General features: G+C 37.5%; 1 protein-coding gene across 1 annotated transcript in view; it reads right to left on the reverse strand.

The window, feature by feature from the left end:
• CFAP69 (cilia and flagella associated protein 69) overlaps positions 1-23,537 on the reverse strand; it is a 30,271-nt gene extending 6,734 nt beyond the window's left edge. The window contains 20 exon segments of the mRNA XM_052802694.1: positions 718-794; positions 3,606-3,743; positions 4,367-4,559; positions 5,558-5,639; positions 6,723-6,841; positions 7,294-7,412; positions 8,693-8,857; positions 9,727-9,943; positions 10,423-10,544; positions 10,629-10,677; positions 13,248-13,371; positions 14,363-14,540; positions 14,664-14,813; positions 16,572-16,670; positions 18,094-18,170; positions 20,118-20,227; positions 21,280-21,345; positions 22,727-22,789; positions 23,129-23,497; positions 23,499-23,537. Of these exon segments, the coding sequence (XP_052658654.1) occupies positions 718-794; positions 3,606-3,743; positions 4,367-4,559; positions 5,558-5,639; positions 6,723-6,841; positions 7,294-7,412; positions 8,693-8,857; positions 9,727-9,943; positions 10,423-10,544; positions 10,629-10,677; positions 13,248-13,371; positions 14,363-14,540; positions 14,664-14,813; positions 16,572-16,670; positions 18,094-18,170; positions 20,118-20,227; positions 21,280-21,345; positions 22,727-22,789; positions 23,129-23,497; positions 23,499-23,537 (2,556 nt within the window).
• Between the last annotated feature and the right edge of the window lie 319 nt (positions 23,538-23,856).

Genomic DNA, 23,856 nt, shown 5'->3' on the forward strand with positions numbered 1-23,856 from the left:
ATCTGACCAAACTGCAACATGAGACATAAACAGAAGCTAGAATTATCAGCTAATGATTGAGTCTTGCTAGTTCCTGAACATTTCAAGCTCTCACAGACTTTGTTCCCAAGCAAAAAATTGGCATGAACAGAAGCATCTTTTGAGCAGGATGGCTCCCACAAAGCTTGTTATCCTATTCTTGTCTCCTATAAGCACATCATTCTTAACTTTTGACAGTATGGATAGAACTGCATGTGGGGACAAAGATGGGAAAGCACAGAAAAACCTTTATCAGAATGTGTATTTAATGTCATTTTGAATAGCAAACTGCCCCCCCCCCCCAACTGACCTTACTGCACAAAGCAGCAGTCCTACTCTTCAGCCCTTCCCCAATTTCTTACTCCTGTCCTGGTGCATTCCTGTGTCTTGAGCTGGTGAACACTTAAACCTATTTTTTTCTGAGTTATTTTTAACTAGCGTTGGTTTCTAGTCATATTTTCTATGCAGTCACAAATATTCGTAGCAGTACAAAGGAAGAGTCCGGGGAGTGCTGCAATGATGGAAGTGGTATTGTTGCTTTTGATGGTAAATACTGGCTTACACTCTCTGTGAAACTATAGGTGACTTGTGACATAGGTGACAGCTTTTGAAGGGTTATTTGTTTGTTGTATCCTGAGCTATACTTGCTATTTTTGCAAACGCAGATACAGTAGTAATATTTTCTCCCACAATACTCACTTTAAAGTCAATATAACGCCGTATGATAGCAAGTGTGACAAAATCCTTAGCAGATAAGCCAGGTAAATTTTCAAAACCTAAAAGAATATTAATCATGTCACTATTAACAGCATGATGAATTTATCTTAAAATATAACATTCTAAAAAAAGACACCATTTTATTTGTCATATAATCACATGCAAAATCTTCATCACAGATACACCATTCATTCACTTTTCTAATCCTGAGCAGGCTTTTGGTGACAAAAAACCTGTTTTCTCCATAATAAATTCACTCTATACTAACTCTTTACTTATGAGTGGCTCCAGTGACCTTTGTCCTGGTTTTGGCTGGGATAGAGTTAATTGTCTTCCTAGTAGCTTGTATAGTGCTATGTTTTGGGTTCAGTATGAGAAGAATGTTGATAACACACTGATGTTTTCAGTTGTTGCTAAGTAATGTTTATACTAAGTCAAGGATTTTTCAGCTTCTCATGCCCAACCAGCGAGAAGGCTGGAGGGGCACAAGAAGTTGGGAGGGGACACAGCCAGGGCAGCTGACCCAAACTGGCCAAAGGGGTATTCCATACCATGTGACGTCATGTCCATTATATAAACTGGGGGGAGTGGGGGGATCGCTGCTCGGGGACTAACCGGGCGTTGGTCGGTGGGTGGTGAGCAATTGCATTGTGCATCTTGTATATTTCAATCCTTTTATTATTATTATTGTAAATTTATTATTGCTATTATTACCACTATTAGTTTCTTCCTTCCTGTTCTATTAAACTGTTCTTATCTCAACCCACGAGTTTTACTTTTTTCCGATTCTCTCCCCCATCCCACTGGGTGGGGGGCAGTGACTGAGCAGCTGCATGGTGCTTAGTTGCTGGCTGGGGTTAAACCACGACACTTCCAATCACTTGGAAAGCCAGGATAGTACTGCACTTGCTACGCTTTTGTGGTAAGGGTTTGATCTTCTGTTAAAGCAGACAAACAGCTGAGTCCACAGGTCACAGTTTCTAAAGAAGCAATTCAGCACAAAGAGTTCGCTTTAGCTGTGAAGTAGTCAACAGGAGAATCACATTACAGGGTGTCCAGTACTTTGTTTCAAAGCTGTGTAATGAGGGTGTCCTCCAACTCATAGACTTGAGCCTTGAGCGTAATGCCTTGAGCATCATGACTCCATCTTTTAAAAAATGTTTACAATATGTGTAAAAGAATAAGGTAGAGGAGTATGGTTGCTGAGACTATGCCTCATTTTTTGCACACTGAATGTTAATTATACTTGATTTTTTTTAAAAAAACTAAATATAGTCTATCAAATCTCATTCTAGACTTCATCACAACATCTGTGTGGTAACTGGGAATGTAGCATCTATCAGAGTATAATTACATCATGTTTTGAAGTTAAGAAATACCATGAATAAAGACCAATTAACACTGGTTTTCTAGATCACCATGTTACAGGCTGTTACGGAGCATGGCTACAGTAAGAGGAAGATGCTGAGAAAAGACTATAAAAATCTTTCCATTTTTTTATTATCCACTTTCATGTCATTTCAGTACAGGAGACATTACTATGTATATAACTAAGAGGTATGTGTGAATATATGAGAAAGCTGGAACAAAATCTCAAGCCTTTTTGCTTTAATAAAGAATTTAGCTATGATCCAACTTTTAACATAATTAATGCTAATAAAAATTAGTAAGAACCTGGGTTACAACAGGGGAAGAACTAGCTATAGTTTATTAGAGAAACTAAGGATGTTTTCAAACCAGTTGGTTCTCTAGGTTACCCAGGAAACTGGCTGAAGCAATCTCAGAACAATTACTGATTGTCTTTGAACCTGTGGAGGATGGACATGAAAAAACAAACATAATGCCTATTTTTAAAGTGGAAAAGGACAAGCCAGAGAATATTGGTTCAGTTCCTGAAAAAAGCCTGAAACAAATAATTAAATAACGTTTATGCAGCTAAATGGTAACAGTGAAAACATTTATATCCAACATGAATTAGAAAAAACTAAGACCTAGCTTTCGTCTACAGCCAGATAAGAAATCTTATGGATATGGAAGAGTTTATCATGTATCATGACTTCAGTTTAGGTTTTTAGACAAGTTGTAATGTGTGCAAACAATACAGAATTAGGAGGGACTAGAGCATCTTGAAGGAAAAGATTAGAATGCAAATTAATCTTGCCAATCTGAAAAATTATCTAAACCCACAGAATTTAATTCAATAAGGACAAATAAAAAATTCTAAATGTAGGAATAGTCATCTGTACAAATCCAGGATGGTAGAGGACTGTACAAGAGCCTAAGTCAAATGAGCAAACAATATCATGCCACTATGAATATAGTAATTGTTATATTAATGTCGGAATGTTTATTTACAAGATGAGTAGAGTAATGTAGCTTTATTTGGCTGTGAGGCTTCTGCTGGAGTACTGTGTTCAGTTCTGGGACACTACAAATCAAGAAGAATGTAAATCAAATGGAAAGACTCAAGAAAAAAAATGAGAATAATTAGACGTTATGCTAGAAAATGAGATTGGTGAGTAACGTCTTTCTTAATCTAGGGAAATAAAATTAAATGTAAAAGTGTTAAAATATGTGAAAGAGATTTTGTGTGGGAGAAAACAAATTACAGAAAATTGCAAGCATATTTTAGGTTTAATTTTAGGAAAACTCTTCCTAATGGTAGGGGCAGCAAAGTACTGGGGAAGTCTTGAAATCCCCATCAATAGGGACTTTAAAGAACAGGATGAGCAAGCATTTACTAATAACAGTGTTGATGCATCTCAAAGTTCCCTTTGACTTTTTTTTTTATAGTTACTTTATTGATAGCCAGTGAACAACTTCAGCTTAATGAAAAATATGACACTGACAAGGCAATTCACTTGTCTTACCTAGCTTGCACAATAATGAATAAAGTTTTGCTCGTATGTTTTCTGAAATTTCCATGATGGCAAAGCTGGGACAGTTGGCAGGCATGGGAATGACCTCTTGCTGTTTCTGGAAGCTGCTAGCAATAGGTCTCTTCACGTCTAATAATTTCAAAACACAAAACCAGAGTAGAAGAATGAACAGGTAGTATGTTCCCAAAGCTCTTAAACTTGGAGGAAATGCTATCTATGTAATGAAGTATGAGGAAATTCAGCAAGCAGCTATGGACATATTCTTTTCTGTGATGCCTCCTCTAAAAGAAGACAGTTCCACCTTAACTTTGTGGACACTATGTAAATCATTTTGATAGTTTGGCCAGGAATTTGAACATAAGTTGGGCCAGGAAATATCAATTAGCATGACTAAAGATTTGCGAGAACATAGCACTCTCCTTACTTTTTACAACACATAGCAAAACACAATGCCTTTTGTGGAAGAAATTAAGTAGTTTAACTGTCCAGCATTAAAAAAGCTGTTCGGGATACTAGTCATGGTTCTGTTCATTACCTGGTTCATTCCCAGCTGATGTAGAAAATGCCATCTAGTGGCCAGACTCTAAACGAAATACATAAGAGGTATTCTGGGTTTGGTAAGAACTACAGCATAAAGCTATAAATATTGTAATTTACTTTCATCAGGATTCAGACTACAAAAGCAAATACTGTCTTTGTTTTACTTTATTCAGTGGAACTGCTCACAGTTTCACATGCGTCATAAAACTTACCAGCAATCCTTCCATATCGATCACGTTTGACTCCTAGCTCCAACTCCTCCTGTCTCCATAACTCTATTAGAAGGTTAGCTGCTGTTCGATCTTTTTCCCCTCGCCAGGTACTGATGTGCGAAATGGTTTTAGGGTTGTCACAAAATTCAACCAAGATTCCAAGAATTATATTGCACAGGTTCTTTTGCTTTAACTTGGTGAAGGGAAAAGGAAAAAATGCTTTAAACTGTTCAAAACACAGTGATAGCTACCTCCAAAAAAATAGAGAAATTGTGCAATATCTAATCAAGTAACCACAAGCTTTTCATCACAACTATTTGCATTTTTGTATAAACCATTTGCACTGGTGTATAAACATGTAAATCTTTCAAGTTTCTGGAATCCTGCCATGCAAAGTTCCATAAATCAAGGAACATGAGGGGAACGAATGTAGGATCATATGAGATGTGCATACCTGTGTGTAGAATTACATAACAGGTTTTGTATACATGCCTCCAGGCTCACATGCTGAATATACCACCACCAAGATTTATTTTTGTAAGCAATGGACTCTGAAGGCAGTGGCTGAGTGGTACCGCACAGCACCTGTTCTATTTTGTGGCCAGATCTTTCAGCAGCAGCTGAGAGTAAGGAAGGGCCTGCAGCCTTGCACTGCAAGGGCATCAGAGGCTGGCAATAAGCGAGAACGAGGAGGGAATGAAACAAGGAAGGTGCATGCTTATTTTGTGAGAGATGAAATGCCTGTGCCAGCTCTATATCCAAGACCCACAGAAGTAGCTATACATACAAAATATGTGCACAAAGTAACTTTAAACATCAAAAGTTTCAAAGCCTTGAAGCGTATACTAACTCTGCTCTTAGTAGCTTCAATATGAAGTAAGAACTGAGATGCTTTTCTAAACAGAGATGTCATCCAACATAAGAGCATAGTTTGAGTTTTCTTTTTAAAGAGTGTATTTTTGGTAAATTTAAAACTCTGTCAAATACTTATTTTTAAAAAAGATACATGGAAAATCATTTCTGAGCAGATATCCTGGTGTGTGATTACCTTCCTATCTCAAGCAATTACATACACTGGTCTTCTTGTTAGTATTGTAATAGTCTTAGGCGATACTATAACAAAAATAATGCAATTTTCTATGATGTTTTACTACTCTGTCATTCTGTAACAACAATAATAAAAATACTTACTGCCAACAAATCCAGAAGGAGAAAAATGCCCTGTTTTTCAAGAAAATAATCCTCTGCAATGTAACATCCAATGACACAGGACCTTAAACAGAAATAATTTCACTGTGTAGAAATATTTGTATGCTTTAGAACATTCTACAAGCATCTCATTTATTTTACTGAATTGCATAAATATATTTGGTATGCAATACGCTTCATACCTTCAGGGAGCAGAAAAATCATGTTTCACATGCCTTTTCATTTACACTGTACAACTAAATATACGCTACTTGACTGCTCTCTCTCTTCTCTTGCAGGTGGCACACCTTCCTTGTAGCAGCCCAAGAAATTTGGCAGGTTCACAATTAACTGGATTAGAATTTGGATTTGAACTAAAACTAACTCAGTAAAAGAGGCTAAAATTTAGCTAGATCATGTCCCTGATCTGGCTTATTGCAGGGCTGTGTGAATATTTCTGCCAGCAGAATCAAGGGGGTGAGACAAGCAAAAGACTTTTTTTGGCAACAGTGTTTGCTTCTCCCGGCTTAAAATGATCATAAAACCAGCATTCATGTTGCTATTGCTTCCTTATTTCCTCACTTATGGTCATTAACACAGAAACTGACGGGATCTCCTGCATCAGTCTTCTCTCCCAGACAAACATATCATTTGGCTTTCAATGTATTTACTTATCAAACTCTGCCTTAAAACAAATTAACTTTTGGTTATCCTTCTATGTATTGGCATTCTCTGATAGCAATCTTTAAAATATTTCTAGCCTAATATAGCCAGTTTACAAATGCTTCTTCTTATGCTTACACAGTTTTTAGCTAACATTGGTCTAGTCTTGCCTTCTGCTTAGTTCTCTGAACTTATTTACAGACTCTAATCATACATGTCTCTTTCTCAGAAAGTCTTAGGTAACTCTGCATGTCAGGAGGTCACTCTGTGTGGGGAGCTAAGACTGCTGTGTAGGGAGTTAGGTTGTCATACTGAACCCCTATTGAGAAGAGAATACATGCAGAATATGCCATTTATTTTGTATCATTTTTAATTAGTCAAATTGTATGCAGGATTTTCATACATAAAAGGCCTATGTGTGCAGAGAAAGGGCATAGTATTGCAGACCTGAAAAATACAAGACTTGACATTTTAAGAGTTCCTGCTGCTAAAATACTTTACTAACCACAAGCAATCAAGTGCACTGAAGAGGAGACAATTGTGGCCTAATCCACTGTATAACCTCTTTGGATCCATCTGAATGAATGGGATAAGTATATCCACTCCTTCATAGCTGAAGAGTTCCTGTTGAAATGACAATTAAAGCAATATGTTTCTTAAACAATATTTACTAAATAGCTACATATAAGAAAATAAAAAGGAAATTGAAAAATGTAAATATTTATATTGTAATAAATTTGGCCCATTTGTTAAAGCAGGATATATTCCTTATGATATACATAAGAAAAAGAGATTTTCAGTTTTTCCAAACTGCTAATCTCATTCACTAACACACTTTCATATATTCATTTAAAAATCATGTAAACTAGCAATTAAATAGGTGAGACACTTCCTAGTGGATTTCTGAGTGATTTTGCATTTTGCCACTGTCACAGAAACCAGTTACCAGACCTGACTTGTTAGTGATGAACTACAGTTGACGTCTGCTTTTGAATAAAAAAAAAGCAGCATCCTTTAAATGAAAATATACTATGTTTTGATGTTTTCTGCACAGTATGACATAGAATGATACATACCTTTCTGTGGAGATCATTTTCACAGAGAGCAGACAAAATAAATAATATATCAGCTTGGATTTCCAGTACAATGGCATCTTCTTTCTCTTTAGATTTGTTTGCTGCATACTTTAGGATGTCTATAAAGGAATATATTTTATACATGTGAATGTCCTATATACAAGTCAGAATTCTATTACAGCTGCTGATTTTTTCAAAAAAATCAAATTTACACCACGGGATTTTTAAAGGAATCTACTTGTGCTGTTCAGTTTTATCTTCTGTGTTTTGTAATAGCTTACAGAAGTGCAGCACTCTGATGCTATAGTTTCACAGACTTTACTCTTGGTGACAGAGTTAATGATAGCTGCTTCCACTGACTTCTTCCTTGTTCAGTCTCTGTGCTGCCCCTTGTATTGTGCCAGTGCAATGAATTCAGGGAACTGATCTGAATTAAGGAACTCTTAGAAAAAGGCAATGAACTTACTGATTTGCTCTACTGTACAGCCTCGCAAACATTTGTACTGACAGTTGAAATGTGGGAGAGACAGAAAATACCACCACTGCTGAGAAAATCAGCCTTGGAACCACTATGTGCAAGAGGACATTCAGACACAGAACTTCCCCAAAGTAAGAAAAGTTACTTGAATCTGGTATGTAAGGTATAGTGTTAATTTTGCTTTCGCTAAAATATGTAAGTTTCCACAGAGTTTTTACTGGAGTTCAACTTTCAACTGAGGATACAAAGTCCTTTATTTCTAGGCTTTCTATTAGAATATACTCATTGAATTCCAAAGGATCTTACCTATTTTGTTTCTTTCACTATGACTCTTTCAGAGTACTGGAAACTTTTTATTATTGTAAGAAAAGAACTTAAACCAGGGTGTATTGGAACTTAAGACCTAATTTAACAGTAGGTATGTGTTACTGAACAAGAAAATGCTCTAAAATTGCAGAAGCAGTGGTTAAGCAGTTTTATTCTGCTTTTATTCTTCATAATGTTATTCATATAAAAGTACATTGTTATTAATTTTCTTCTACTCTGAAGAGGAGTTGTGGAAAGCAACACCATAATAGACTTAGGTAGAATAAGACTCATGGCTGGAGTTCCTAGGGGGTACCACAATGAAAATAAGATGTAACAAAAGCAGTATAATAAAGGGAGAAGGGGCAGCTTTCACTCTGAAATTAAACACCTAGGCTTTTACAGCTGTTTTGCTTAATTCATTCAATTCTGTGTGTTAAAGTGTAACAAAATTCAAAATCAAATCAATTACATATGGGATTGTTTGAGGCTTTTTAGTTTTTCAGCAGTCAAAGGAGTAACGCACTAAAACCACAGCACACAAAAAAGCATGAACATTCTTAGTGTCAACAGAAATGTACTAATTTAAGTACAGCAATACAAATTGTGCTTTACCCAGTAGCTGGCTAATTGCTCCCTGGTCACACAAATTAAGGTTCACAGCATCATCATAAAGGGACACGACAGATCTCAGCACTCTCAGGCTGCACCGCATTTGTGCAAGTTTGTTGCCACGACCACCTGTTCCATGGAAACTGTTACCTTGACCAAAGAAAGGATCTGTGGAGCAATTGCAATGAGTATTTTTTTTTGACAGACAGTGTACATTCAGAATAGTAACATGCTCAGGAAAAAAGAAAAAAAAAAGGCTTACGGTGTAAGCTAAAAACAAAAAACCAAAATCCCTTAATGTTAGAAAGGCTTTCAGTTTAAAACCATCTAGTAATAAGCTTTTCTGTGTAGGGCTATACTTTTTACTTTCATAAGAAAGGCATGATTTTGGTTAACATTTAAAATTATTACAACAATTTTTTTAACCTTAGTAGGTTAATGAGCAGTCTCCAAAACTCAAAATATCTTCTCTAGCATGACATATAATATCAACCTTTTGATCTCCATTAGACCCAAATGAAAAATTATTCCTAGGAAATCTTACCGACTTTATGATGAACACTATCCATCCCCAGAAAACCAGTCCATGAAATTGGGTGCAGTTAGTTATCTCTTTGCTTAGCCTATACTCTTAGCTGATGGCCACAAGCCAGCTTTAGTCTGGAAGCTGTCTTACTGTGTAAGACAGCTCTATGTTTGAGTTAAGGTGTCCTGCCTCATGGTAGGAATTACTCGTTGGACTTGTTGCCACAATAAGCGTATCTGACTAGCTTAAAATATGGTCAGTAGAGTTGTGTGGCTGCCCACACAACTGAAGGAATATCAATATAGTGGTACACAGGGAATGGGGCACGAGCTTATCCTTCAGTAGATATTATGGTCATTTATTCAGAAAGATTAGTTTCCTAAGTGACCTATTGAAGAAGAATCATTCTGACTTCACAAGTTTTACATTTTTCCTTCCTGTCAAAGAAAGTAAGTGCAGTTGAGTTGTGTTTCGAGGTTACTGTGTGTGAAAGCCATGAGCATCTACTGACCTTGGCCTATACACCATTCTAGAAACACAAGGAGAAGAGTATTCGCTTGGCAGGACAAATATTTATCTACTAACAAGGGAGCCACTGAAGCTAAAATAGCAATTGCATGAAGCTGTAATTCTTCATATTGGGCAGCAGACCAGTCACGAAATCCAGGCTTTTGATTTGGTTTTACATAGCAAAGCAAAGCTGGCATCACATAATTTTCACTGAGAAGCTGCAGAGTCAAGACAAAGAGAGAGACACCTTACAGGTTTCACATGCAAATAAGAAAAATCTAAAGCAATGAGTCAACTTTATCTGTCCTACACTAAGAAAATTATTTTTTACTGAGAAAGTATGTCATGAACGCTACAAGTACAGACAAACTCTGTTTATATTCTGGAGCATTCCCACAGACTGTGGTTTGTTAAACTTTATTACATTCTTCACATGTATTTCAATAATGCTTTGCAGTCACGTGTCAGCTGATTTTCCTACCATGGTCTAGGTTTGTAACTTTTCTGAAATAGAAACTGTATGCTGCTTTCAAACAGCATGACTTAATCTGAAGCTACGTAGGAACTCTTGATTTGGAGAACAGCTGATTTCAGTCTACTGGACTATGCCAGATGGACAGCTAAATAATACTCCTGTGATTCTTTTGACACCCCTTTTTTATTTTCTTACTGTACCTTCTGTTCTGTTACAACTTACCCGTACAGCACATGGGTCTTTAGATAAGACTGCTATTACATTAAATAGTAACTTCTTCAGCTCGAAGTCCTCATAAGAGTAGGTAAGTTTAAGACCTTTTATCAAGGGATTGGGAATTTTAACTATGAAGGAAGTTGTAGATAAGTTACAAAAAAATCATCATCAAAAGTAAAAATAGTGTAATTATACAGTATGAAATCTCTTACCTTCAGTAAATGTTGCAAGTACTATTAACAGCTTTGTAAATCCACTTTCCTAATAGGCATTCAGAAAACATACATTAATTAAATTAAATTGCAGTGAAATTAAGACTTATGATTTAGTTTGAGTTTTGCTTTTTTCTTCAGAACACAGAGTTTAATGTATCCTATGGCAGAATAAACAGAATTTTATCAAAGAAGAGTTCAACCATTTGGAAACCGTACAATACTAACTAACTACAGTCCTAAGGGTACAATTAGTTAAACCCATGTCTCATTCAGTACAAGTTTGAACTTGTATGGGGAAGTCCCAAACACATGTATTCACTCCTATAATCTACCACATAAGAAAACTGTACTCCCAGTACTGTTAAGAGTTGTGTTTTTAAAAATGCATTTGTGCACATGTAAAGTTTATACATCAGGGTCATCAGTACATACAATTTTGTACCTTCAGTTGTGTGTACCAATACACTTACATTCAACTTCAGTGCATTTACAAGTAAGCATATGAAAAATGCATGTATGAGCAACATGCATTTACAAATATTACACATTAAAAATTCAGAAAATAAAATCTTGTCATTCACAGCTCCTAAAGAGCTAACAGAAGGACAATTACACCTAATATAACTACGGATAGGACCAAGGCCAGGTGGTGCCTATGCAGCACACTAGAGGCAAAACAGCTTTATTTCTGAGGTGATTACAAGCCATGGTTACCAGGATATTGCTCTTCTTGAGGAACAAAATACATTAGCTTGGCCTCAGTATGCCGGCAAAGCCACCACAGAGCTTTCCGCCAGCTCCCAACAGAAGCAGGGCTCACAGAACGCTACACAGACATCCCCACAGAATCAAGCAGTTCTGTTGGTTTTGCAGCAGCTTTTTAGATGCATCCTCAAAAAGCTGGGCTTAGATTTTTTTGGCCTAGCTCTGGAAGTTAGCATACACTCAAATGATTTTAACAATCAGAAAAATATTGCAAAAGTAATTTTAAAGAAAATATTGAAGTACACAACTATATTGCCTACTAGCTTTTGTCTCTATGGTATCTATATTCTCTGTAGAAAGCCATTGCAAAGTGGTTAAATAAAAAAACAACATTAAAACTTAATAATCTTTTCTCCTTGCTGATTAATGCAGTACTAAATTCTGATGGAAACTAGTAAGCATTACCAAATGGACAGTTTTGTTCTAACACAGAGGTAATCATAATTAATACCATTATAAGCTTTACTTTACATATATTTTCCAGTTTCCTTGTGGTGAGAAAATGATTTTCCTTTTCAAAGGCTGATTCCTGTGCTTATTTCTGAATTATGCTAAATACAAGACTGAGTTTTCTGAAGTTGCTTGGATAGTATATTAAGAAAAAAGAGAACATTCTGAAGAAAATTTCTCTAGCATTATCTACAAGGCAGGAGCGAATGGTAATGTTAATGTTTTTGTCTACATGATATTTATACCTTGTACTTTATCTCCACAAATGAAGTACAATCTCTAGGGAGATACAGAATCTAAATTAAAACATTTTCATTTCTTCTTTGCATTGAAATAATTTTTCTTCCTTGTAGTATAAGGAATTACAATAATGTGTCCTGGTTATTTATCTTGTAGGAGAAACTGCCCTGTTTCTACAGCCAGATAAACAATTTGAATGTTTTAGACATCAAATATGTTGCTGCAATAGTGTAACAGACATTTCATAATGGCTAGTGATAAAATGGAAAGCTTGAATGAAAAATCTGTAATCTTCATTAAAGACTATAAAATCTATTTAGTAATACAGCCAATTCAGAAACTTCTACTCAAGTTGAGAAATGAATTCCCTGAAAGTAATCCATTCCTGAACAGCCAATAGATCTACAGGAATTTGATTTCTTAATTATTCAGTATGTATGTCACAACTTCATATAAAGTTCTAAATCTCAGCTGTAAAACAGGAGAGTAAAAGAATATTAACATCTATGAAAAGTTAACTTCTCTGCAGTTTCCTCATAAAAATTCTGGAATACTACAGAAGAATCAGTCATCTACTTTTTAGGCAACTTATGATAGTGCATTCTGGACTACATTTATGTGACCTAATCTTAGAAAGAATTTATGTGCCTCTTATTAACTGGATCCAAGTAATTATTTTCTCAGCATCTTATTTAGAGCTTCTGAGCTGATTTTTGGAGGAGCCTTCTTGTTCCTGGTTATGAGGCACAGGTACTTCAGTTGAATTCGGGCCATCTGAATACAGCCTGTACTCCTACATCTTCAAACAACAAAAGAGATTTAGTGCAAAACTCATTGTAACAGAATGGCACATCTGAGAATCTATACAAGAACACAGGCGCTAACATTAACTTTTGCAAATTAATAGTGTTAGTGTAATTTTCTAAGTATTAAATAAGGTTGATGCTAGTACTCCAGGCTAATGACCTACAGATTTGAAGTCTCTTTGAGGTAAAGGGAACTGCAGAAAGAAAAATGGTTTCTTGCTTAGCAAATCTAAGGAAGAAGAAAGTACTGGAGACAGAGCAGAACAAATATTAGAACCCCAATGGGGAAAAATACTGAGTATATAATAGCGAAGGAGAAGTTATTAGTCTCTGGAATATAATTATAAATACTTACAATCATAGGTGCTGCAGGGTTTTCAGCTAGTAATGTGGCAATCACCAAGAGGTCATTCCGTAGCTGACGATCATAATGCCGGAAACCATGCATGAGAAGGTCTACAAATACTTCTTTCAAAGCACTTAAAAGAAAGTGAAATGCATTTTACCTTTTCTTTTCATATTCTAATTTTAGACAGCTCTATGTATATGAATCCTCATTCAGCATCATACTTTTCAAAGCCTTAGGGTTTAACTGCAAGAGAAATAACTTAAAACTTTATTGTGAAATGGATTTTTATGTGTACCACTAGACATCCGATTTAAGCATATATGCAGGGTGCATGTATTACAAATTGCACCTTCCATTGTATGTGTTATAATTAATAGAAGACGTAATATTTACTCAAGCATGGAACTGGACGTTGTTGAATGACTATTGAGAAGAAATGGTCTAGTCCTAAATAGTTAAAACAGTGTAACTCACTAATGAAGAACCTGTTATTTTCTCCAGCAGAGGATCTAGAACCAAGCCTTCTGTATCATAGCATAGAATTTCCTACTAATCCTATAACATAAGCACTTCAACAGTGCAGTAATACTGGCCTACCGAGCCTAACATCAGCTTGAAAATGGTGCCATTAACTTTTTCATCATACAAAGCAATAGATAGGGCTATACCTCCTGCACTATGCAGCAGGGCACCTTGATCCCCCTCTTGCCCTGTAACAGAAAAAACCGGTGGTGGAATGCTGTGTTCATGAAATAAAGAGAGGCTTTTAGCTGGACCCTGGCCACTGAGTTTGTAAGCTACCTGGCAGGCACCTCTTGTATCATATATCATTTCCTGGCATCTTACTGGCCACAGTGCTATCTAACTTGCTGAAACAGAAACAGATGCCTGAGGGGTCTCAATCATGGGCTGCTTGGCTATGAGGTCTGATCCAGTAGTGCTTCCATTTTGGAGAATTGGATGTGTTAATACTGAAAACTTAATGATGACTTAATGAGAGACCTCCATTCCCCTTTTGTATTTTCTCTCGATTCACTTCAAACAAAATGCTACATAATAGCGATGCTTTAGATGTCTCCAAAATTAGAATAGTAATTCATAAAATGTTTCCCTGTACTTACTGTACACATTCCAAGCTACTGAGCTGATTAACAACTTCTTCTTTTGAGGTGTTTTCTAATAGGTTCCATAGGATTTCTGAGGAGCGGAACACCAGCTGTCCTGAAGGATCAACACCATTTAGATACAAACAGAGTCTGCTGGCTGCTTGGGCCTTCATCATAAGTCTGCAATTTACTCCTGAAATTATGAAAATCTGAATAATTAATTCCCTGTAGGTCAGTAATTGTTTTAGGCATATTCAGAGAACAAATGATCTAAGATCAGAGGTATGAGATTGTTGAAAGAACAGTTTGTACTAACCAGAGCTGGAGAGATGCTGGAGAGCTTTAAGTACCCACAACTTCTCAGTAAGTTGATTTTCAACTAATGTTAGTGACAAAATGAGAGTTTCTGCTAATCCTCCTAATTCAGCCATCTGAATTTTATAGTTTGCACTTGTTGGCTGGTAACCTGTGTATACAATAGCTTTAGTTATAATGCAGTAAATATTCAGAATTTTGGTTACTTCATAAAATATTCATCCTTTCTCAAGAAAGGATTGAGAACTGAGTATCGTATTTCCTTAGTCTTAAAATAAATTGAAAAAAAAAATCTAATAAACAAGAGCTGCTTTTCTTATATATGAGTATTAATAGTGTCTAAAGCATATCCAACAGACTTAACCTCAAGAAGACTAAAATGATATATAAGCAAATTAATTGCTTCCTAGAATTTACAGAATGAAAGAACAAGCAGGGTTATAGAGAGGTGAAAAACCTTCTTCAGGTCATGCAACAAGTTGTTGGTACAGGACCTAGCTCTCTTCTGTAGCCTATTCACTAGAGAATTAATACCTTTTACTATCACGTTACTTAAAATATATGAATCCAACCTTTGATTTATAAACTTGACTTTCTAATGTGTCCCTGTTTTTAGTTTTGCCCATGCATATGCAAATCATATTTCATTACTGAATTATGGAGGAATGGGATGCATTGAGAAAAGAAATTTATATTTATACATGCTAACTCATGAAAGTAAAGTTTTTCTTAAATAGCTTAAAAAAATATATATATCAAATGATGTGAAATGCAGGATTGATAAATGCAGATAATGCACATGGTGAAACGAGTGTTAAATAAGCATAAACTCTGATATGCTCTAAGTTGGTATTACTTCAAAGGTAAGAGAACTCTGCAGGTTCAAACTTTGGCAAGATTTACATATAAGCTTAGAGATGAAGAATTTGACTTAAAAAAAACAGACTGAAACACATTCTTCATTTTTGAGATATCTTATTTTCTAAATCTGGACATTTGAGTCTTCTTTGTAAGGTAAAAACAGATTTATATGCTTTCATTTTTCTAGAATCTTGTGAGGGCTGTTGCAGCTGCAGCTTCTTTAGGCCTCCTAAAATAAATGAAAACCAGCAAGAGGGCACAGGAACTAGTGCCACGCTGTAGGAACACAGCAAGGAAACACACTGACATCCAGCATACTCCCTCACACGCGCTCTGGATCCACACTGTGTCAATGACACATGATCCTGTGCCCCTCTAGGAGGGGATCCATGACTGACTTTGCCTGGCAACAGCCTCTGGCACCATCATAAGGGTCAAAGGAATAAATAGTAGTGGATTCTGATGACAGTTTGCATGCCTACCCATAATACCAGAGGATCATGCTTGAGCTCACATACAGGCATCATCAACCTCTTTCTGCAGAGACAAGTCACACAATTTATTCAAAGCCTATGCTCAAATGTGTCCATATAATATGAACTCAATCAAATTTAGATGGGCTCAGAGCTATCCCTCACAAGCAACACAAGTGAACCCAGAGCTGCTTCTCTCCACGCTACATATATGAAGTTGAAAATTACATTTCCCTTCTTATAATTCTGATCCTAACTACTCCTTCTTCCTCCATCATCCACGTTTCAGAGAACTTGTGACCACTTCACATTTTCTGGATACTACTTAATCCTAATCTCGTAAGTGTAATAATTAATTCCTTGTACACTGATGAACTAATTTCAGATTTTGAGTATGCATTTCTATAAAAACATGTTAATTGCACATTTGCCAATGCTATATGTTTAATATATGAGATACAGTAACTATAGTTATAAAGAAAAATTAATCCACAGCTAATTAAAAGAGCCATTTCAAAGTAGCTGGGATCATAAACACTTGATTTCTTGTGACACTTGAAAATACTGTGCTTTACCTGAAAGTAGTTTTCTCGGTAGCTCCGTATTATAAAAGCTAACAACACACTTACAGATTTGTATTCTAACTTGAGAGCTTGGCACCCTCATCAAATAACCTGTCAGAAACAGAAAAAAAAAAGTAATTTACAAAATTTATAATTTTTTTACAAAGTAATCTTAACACTTCTATTTACAGTACTTAGTGTTTCCTTTGGTCATGCCCCCTACAAATCTGTCATTTCATGCAAAGTTTGATTATAAAATACTCAAGGGACAGGGACTTCCACACTGAAGAGGACAAAGGGGTCTTGGAGGAGTAGCATAGGGTTAATCAAAAAGTGATCTCCGCTGCTTTATGGCTACAGACCCTTATAAGAGACTGGATGTTATTCCAGAAGTTGTGGAATTCAGAAGAAAGCCACTACGCTAGGCTGTTGTCATCATTAACATGTCAGAAACTCTTCTAGCAGACATGATATGACATAAAGGGAGCACAGAAAGAGATCCCTTTCCACAAGACAAAGAGAATTCCATTAAGAGCTACCATTACCTAACATGGATAATATAAACAATCTTTTAAGATTTTAGGGTCTTTTTGGACATGCTATTCTAAAGAGAATCTGCAACTATCTGAAACCAGGAGGCCATTCTGCTATCTACTTGGACCTCTGAAAATAAAGACTTCTAAAAATATTTTTTTTCTCACCCATTTCAAGGGTAATCTTTTTTCATGTGTGACAGGCTGATTGTGCTACCTCTTTATCATTAAAATCTTACCATTAAGTGAGCTGATATATCACCCCTGCTCTATTCTGAATCCTTTTTGACCTACAGTGCTTGCAGTATTTTCTTTGAAAATCACAAATATAACATGCAAGGTCATAAAAAGGTATTTTGGTACTAAGCAGTCCACTGACATTAAGACACGACTTTGACACCTTTTCCTCAACAGCTCTCTTAAAACAGATTTCTGAAAGATAGAAGCTCATGCCTCAGATGCAGGAGAAAGTTGAAGTCAGAAACTGCTACTCCCAGTAAGCTAGTAAGGCATGGCACTAAACTGACTTGTATTTTGCCTTTGTAGGTGATAGGTCTCAGGCTTTTGGGTTTTGAAGGTTTGAGCTGGGAGTCAGGAGTTACTGTTTCTCACTTGTTTCTTCCATTTGGTTTCAAAGAAGCAGGAGGGATACATGTTCCCCTTATCCCAGGCTTCAGTGTTTATACAGCAATTTCTCAGAGCAAAATGAAATGAAACAGGCTATAGACAAGTTTAGTTCTTCAGCTGTACTGATAAAGTTATCTTGCGTAGCTTCTGACATTGGCAAATAGGTAATTCTGCTAGCTAATCTGCAGGCTAGCTGCACAGCAAAGTAGGATTGGTTTCTAATACTAAAAAGCACAGAGGACTGAATGAATAATTGGCAGAAATTACTTACATTTACTAACAAGGTAACAAGAAATTAAAATCATGCTAATAATACAGTTAATTTTATTATGGCATAATAATAATTTTATTGTGGCATATCAGTTTACACTCACCCAGTTGTGCAATGCAATTTGAAACTGCCACAGAATAGCTTACTTCATCAGATAATTTCTTTTTTTGAAATGGTAATCTGCAAAATGAAATTTAAAAATATTACAAGTATGCTTAAAACTGCAGAAGAACACTTCAATCAAGTCACCAGAAAAGCTCAATAGCTTTTCTCTTCTTCCTTGACGTTTTTTCAAATAAGGACACCTTTCCCAGGACAAATACATTCTTTGCAATGCTGATTCTACACTGAAAGTTCCAGTTCCATAATCTGGCAATTACATTTTGGCAATTAGTGGTACATGTTCATAGGTAATATTTTCATAATTCATATTTGATGCAATAAGAAATACTGAATAAACAAATGTCATTTAAATGTGGAAGATTAAATCCTGGAACCTAGGCACTATCAGGCTATTGCAGAGCTAGACTATGCATAGACATGTGCAGAGGTGGAAAAAAAGGATCATATCCCTGGGCGAGACCTCTTAAAACAGATAAAAATAAAACCAATAAACTCACTCCAAATAGCCCAACAACAAATCTGTTTTTAAAAACAGGATATTAAAAATATTCAACAAGATTTGCAAAATACTCAGATATGACATAAACATGTAAGTGCTAAAAATTCTCCAACAGTAAACATTACAATATTATGCTAAGATCTCTGCAGCTCATAGTGTAGAAGTAGCTTTCTGGTAGGTTTACCTCTGCAAACATAGCCAGAGAAAAAGAAAGGAGAGAGCAAATAATGGAATAAATGGGGGGAAGAAAAAGAAACAGACACTGAAAAAAACCTGGGAAGACAGGTAAACAGAAGCAGTTACGAAAGAGTGGAAAATTTTACTACAAGACTTCTAGTATCTCAAAGGAAATTTTAAATAACAGCTCCTCCCTCTAGTTATAGGCTTCTCTTTGTCATATGAAGTAGTAGTGAATTGTGGGGGAATTTCCACAGTACAGAAATTAAAGCAAAACCCAAGGGTGCAATCTTCCAAAATATATTCATTGCAGAAACCACAATTATTGCTGACTGCTGTAGGAGATGAAAAGTCTTACTCACAACTACATTTTATCGACTTTATACACTCATTCTTAGTTTTGTCACGATTCTGCCAAAGACTGAAGAAAACAAAACTTTGTGAGGTGCTTTCTCATTCTCCACTGTGTGGCAGCAAAGGAAAGCAGCACAACTGAAAGATTCAGCTGAGAAGTTCTATGTTTATTAGACCTAACAGCTGAGAGGAAGCTATGTAAAAACCTATTTGAATATCCGGTATACTAACTATGCGACTCATTTTCTGTCTGGCATAATTTTTCTGTTCCTTATTTTCTCCAATTTTAACTAAATACAGGAGTAACTGTAGTTACAAGCATTCCATAAGTAACTATTAAATTATTGAGGAGGAGAAGACTACTGACAAGTGTGGATAACACCTAAATTCTATTGTACAAATAATTTAAAGTACAGTATGACAATGAAGATGCCCAAAAGTTCATGCAGTATGTTTTTAAAGTAATTATAAATCCCAAATCCTCCAACTGTTGTGGTTCTTTCTCTTCTGCAACATGGCTTGTCATTTCATAAAGCTTACCTTCAAGTATTAAAGTGTCTTCATGTCACACCTCAGGTTTTTAAACTCAGAGAGCTTGTTTGAAACAGCGAAACATACCTCAGCGGGACTTAGCTGCTAATTGAGGCCAGCAGTCCCAGCTTACTCAGGCAATAAGACACCGTGGGGAATCTTGCTTCCAAGCAAGCTGGGGCCAATGACAACACAGTTTTGGATGACGTAATAGGTAGCTCCACAGATACTGAAATGCTAAAATGGGTCCCTCCTTCATGCCAACAGAAATTGGACTCAAGGAAAACACAGTTCATGAAAAGGAAGGGTGATACAATAGATGCCTTGCAGATATAGATGCCTTGTAGATAGATGCTGTATGGATATGTCAGACATCTTAGAAAATGTATGAACACGTTAATAAGCAGTGTTTAAATCTCTAAAAGAAGGGCTGATGTACTTACCCACATAATTTAATAAGTTCACATAAAGGCTCAGTGAAAGCTTCTTGTTCGTTCATTTTTTCTGCACACAGGTTAAGAATTTCAATTATTTGTGCTAAATCCTTAAGGGGCTTTTACTTTAAAGTTAAGGAAATCAGATTGTTTTTACTGCTATGAATCAGAAGAAAAAGTTGAAAACCATATTCATCATACTTCAAAGACACAACCAAGAAAAAACAAGGCCAATGCTTTCAAAGTTAGATGTCTAAAATAAAGCATGTGAGTCTATACTTAGGCTTTACTTTTACAGAAGTACAACTTTTGCAAATCTGATTTAGCTTTCTTATCAGTTTAACTCACTGGAAGTTCAGCACTGAGTATCTAAAAATATAGGATGAAAAGTTTTTACATCAGTGTCGGATTTACCTATCTAAGTTCTGAGACAGCCTTGAGGTATTTAAATTTTTTTCCTACTCTACTCCAAAGTGACTAACTGAAGTTTGGAAATCTGGACCCAGACATATATTATCTAATTTAGGGTAGAGGCACAAGATCAAAACTGAACAGATCACTGAGACTGAGAAGTTACTACCAATCCACTGACTCATGGAAACTGCCTGTAAGTACTTAGCCACAACTCAATTGTGAAGTAATGTGATAGCTTAAATCACTGTGGCAATTAGCTGAACTGTATGAAATTAATCACATTTTTCCATATGCCCACACCCTCCCTACTACTTCTGATTATTTGAAGCCTTTCGATTTGTACTGTAAATACAAAAAAAGTTTCAGATTAATTAGTCTGACTTTATTTTTCTTTAAAATATCTCCTCACTGGAAGTCATTGCTATTGTATCTTCTGCTTCTTAAGTAGTGACAATTATTATGCTTGTCTATTCTGAGTTGAAAGTACACTAATTACATTTTGAACACTTTCAACCACTGTACAGGTGAGATTCCTCTACTGAATTTTGTAGCAAATGAATCTAGCATCCAAGAATCTTGCTAACCTACTGACCTTGGCTATGTGTGCACAAGAAGGCCAATGATGAGAACGTATGTGGACCATCACTGCTCTCCATATGGAAGTACAGGACATCATAAAATGCTTTGCTGAAAAGTCAGAGTATTATCATACGTAAAACACCATGACTTCAGAATTCTACAGTGGCAAAAAGGATACAAGCCCGTTTTCAAAATGCTTGACTACCTTCTTGAGAGTTTTCAGCTGCTCTTTTTCCAAATCTTTCTTAAGCAAAAGAATGACAAGGTTTTAATTGCAGTTTGCCTTAGAACATTAAGTGATTATGTTTATCCCCTTTTAAGTTTAAATTAAAGTGGAAACCAGATTAAAAAAATCACAAGACACAATGAAATTCTGAAAGTGCTTTGCAGCAGGATTAGCTCCTTGATCAAGCTTCATTTCTAAGTATGGAGTCTGCGCTCTTGTAACTGAAGAGGCTTTTTAAAACTCTATCTTTTGTTCAAATGCGTGGGCTCTTTCTTTTAAATTCTTTGGGATTCTGTGAAAGACAACTAAGAAAACCAAACCTATGTCACACATGACATAAATGTATAAAAACGTAGATCTAAGTGGCTTAGAGTGGAGCTCTGCCACCACTAGGAAACAGTCTGCAAATTCAAAGTTAAAAACAACTGAAGTGAGGATATGTCAGGGTGTGTCAGTGATATGCAGCATTCATTCCAGCTCTTCTGAGCACCTCCACGCTGGGCAAGAGCACTGCAACTTGAGGCAGGCCAGAAAGCTGTTTCAGGAATCTACAAGCCCAGAATCCTAAGGGCATTTTATCATATATCTTACACTCTCTAGAGAAGCAGTAAACACTATAATCCAGCACCTTTTTCTTCAGTCAGTAAGTTTATTCTATCAGCTCTGTATCAAAAGGGGAAAAAAAAAGGACATGAACTACTTCTCTGTGGGGCATTAACTTAAAATGTGGTATGTTTAATCGAGTTCTTGGTTTAAGAATATAAATTATTAGGTTTTTTTAGAACAAAAATAACTGATGGTTTAGTGAATTTAGTCTGCCAAATCTTGTAGAGATGAAAAACAGTTTGTGGAAGTCCATGAGATTATGCTCTCCTGTGTGCCTAGGTAGTCATATTTGTTCCTCAACATTGAACTTTGTGTATTTCTCCTTCCTTTAAAATCACCTCCCTGGAGAAACGTTAGCAGTTAACTTAGGCAATTACATAAATTCCTGACATACTTTCAGTAATTCTGTATGTATTTCTGTTTCTCAGCTGTAGGTTTCAGCACTCAAGAACTCCCAGACAAGCTAGAAATTTTGAACGTGTACTTTTTAAATATACATGCTTTTGTCTTTTTTTTTTTTTTTTGGCAAAGTGCCTGTGTGAGGATGTACTAGGTTATATATACTTTTTTTTTTTTAATATAAAACCATCACTGACACCATTCTCTATTACAATGACCATCTTTAGAAGTGTTCAAATAGCAGAACAAATACTTCAGCTTTGTGCTCTGTAGCCCCAGCCACCAGCACCATCTGGTTTGTTTAGGGCAGGTACTAAAGTAGTTGTATAATACACTTTTCTAAGCCCCATTACTACCTGTGTAACTGAAATAATGAGGTATCAGGCTTACTTACTGAGTCTGAATCTTCAAGTAGTTTGATGACGCGACTGAGATCCACTGATCTTAACTGTGTATCCTGGAAAAGCCACATTTTTAACTTGTTTTTTTTTTTAAGCCTGTGCTTTAAAAGTGCTTAAACCTTAAACTGTCAAAGTGCCGCATTAAACCAACATGCATCTACCCACGGACGGGTAAAACCAGGCTGTGTGGAGCACAAACCGGGGCTTGTTTGCAGCCCGACCTAGCGGCCAAGCCAAGCCAAGCCAAGCCAAGCCAAGCCAGGCCAGGCCAGGCCAGCGAGCGCCGGCCAGGCCAGGCCAGGCCAGGCCAGGCCAGGCCAGGGCAGCGCCTGCCGGCCCGCGGCGGCTGCAGGCGGCGGGGCTGGCGGGTGACTCCTGGCCGCGGGGGAGCTCACCTGGACGGCGCCGAGGTCCGCGCCGGCGTCCGAGGCGTTCCTGCGCCGCTGCCCGCCGCAGCGAGAGGGGCCGGGGGCCGGCGACAGCGCCGGGGAGCGGGCGGGGGAGCGAGAGGGCGCCCGTGAGGCGGGGGGCTCGGACACGGCCAAGGAGGACATGGTGCCGATCCGCCGCCGCCGCCGCAGCGCGGCCCCGCGCCGTTGCCATGGGAGCGGGGCGGCGCCACCTCCCGCGGCCGGGGCCCAGGTCCGCGGCGGCCTCGCGTGTGTCCCCCCGCCCGCCGGCACCCCCGGCAGGGGCAGCGGGCAGCGCGGGTCCCGCCGGCCGGTGGGGACCGCCGTGGTGCCGCCGTGCGCCCCGTATCCCCCCCCGCGGCCTGCGGGCCCCAGTCCTGCCCCTCTGCCTCATTCCGGTGCTACGCCTCTACGCTTCTGCCGCCGCGGCACCCATGTTTGACACCCTCCTCCGCCCTGCCAGGAATGCCACTTCGTGCCCTGTGACAGAAGACATTTCCCCGCCCCTGCGCAGGGCAGAGAGTGGGCTTTTCCCACTTGCCGGGGAGCTGGAGGGGAAGAGGCTGGTCAATCCGTAACTTCTGATCATGAAAAATTCCACCCTGAGAGACCACCATGACAAGCGCTTGTGTAGGTGGGACAGCCCTGCCTGGGGTAGCCTGGCTGCGGGGAGGAAGGGGAAAAGAGTCTTCTCTGCATAGACCGAAACAGAA

The sequence above is a fragment of the Harpia harpyja genome, chromosome 1 (genome assembly GCF_026419915.1).
Source record: "Harpia harpyja isolate bHarHar1 chromosome 1, bHarHar1 primary haplotype, whole genome shotgun sequence".
Classification (NCBI taxonomy): domain Eukaryota; kingdom Metazoa; phylum Chordata; class Aves; order Accipitriformes; family Accipitridae; genus Harpia; species Harpia harpyja.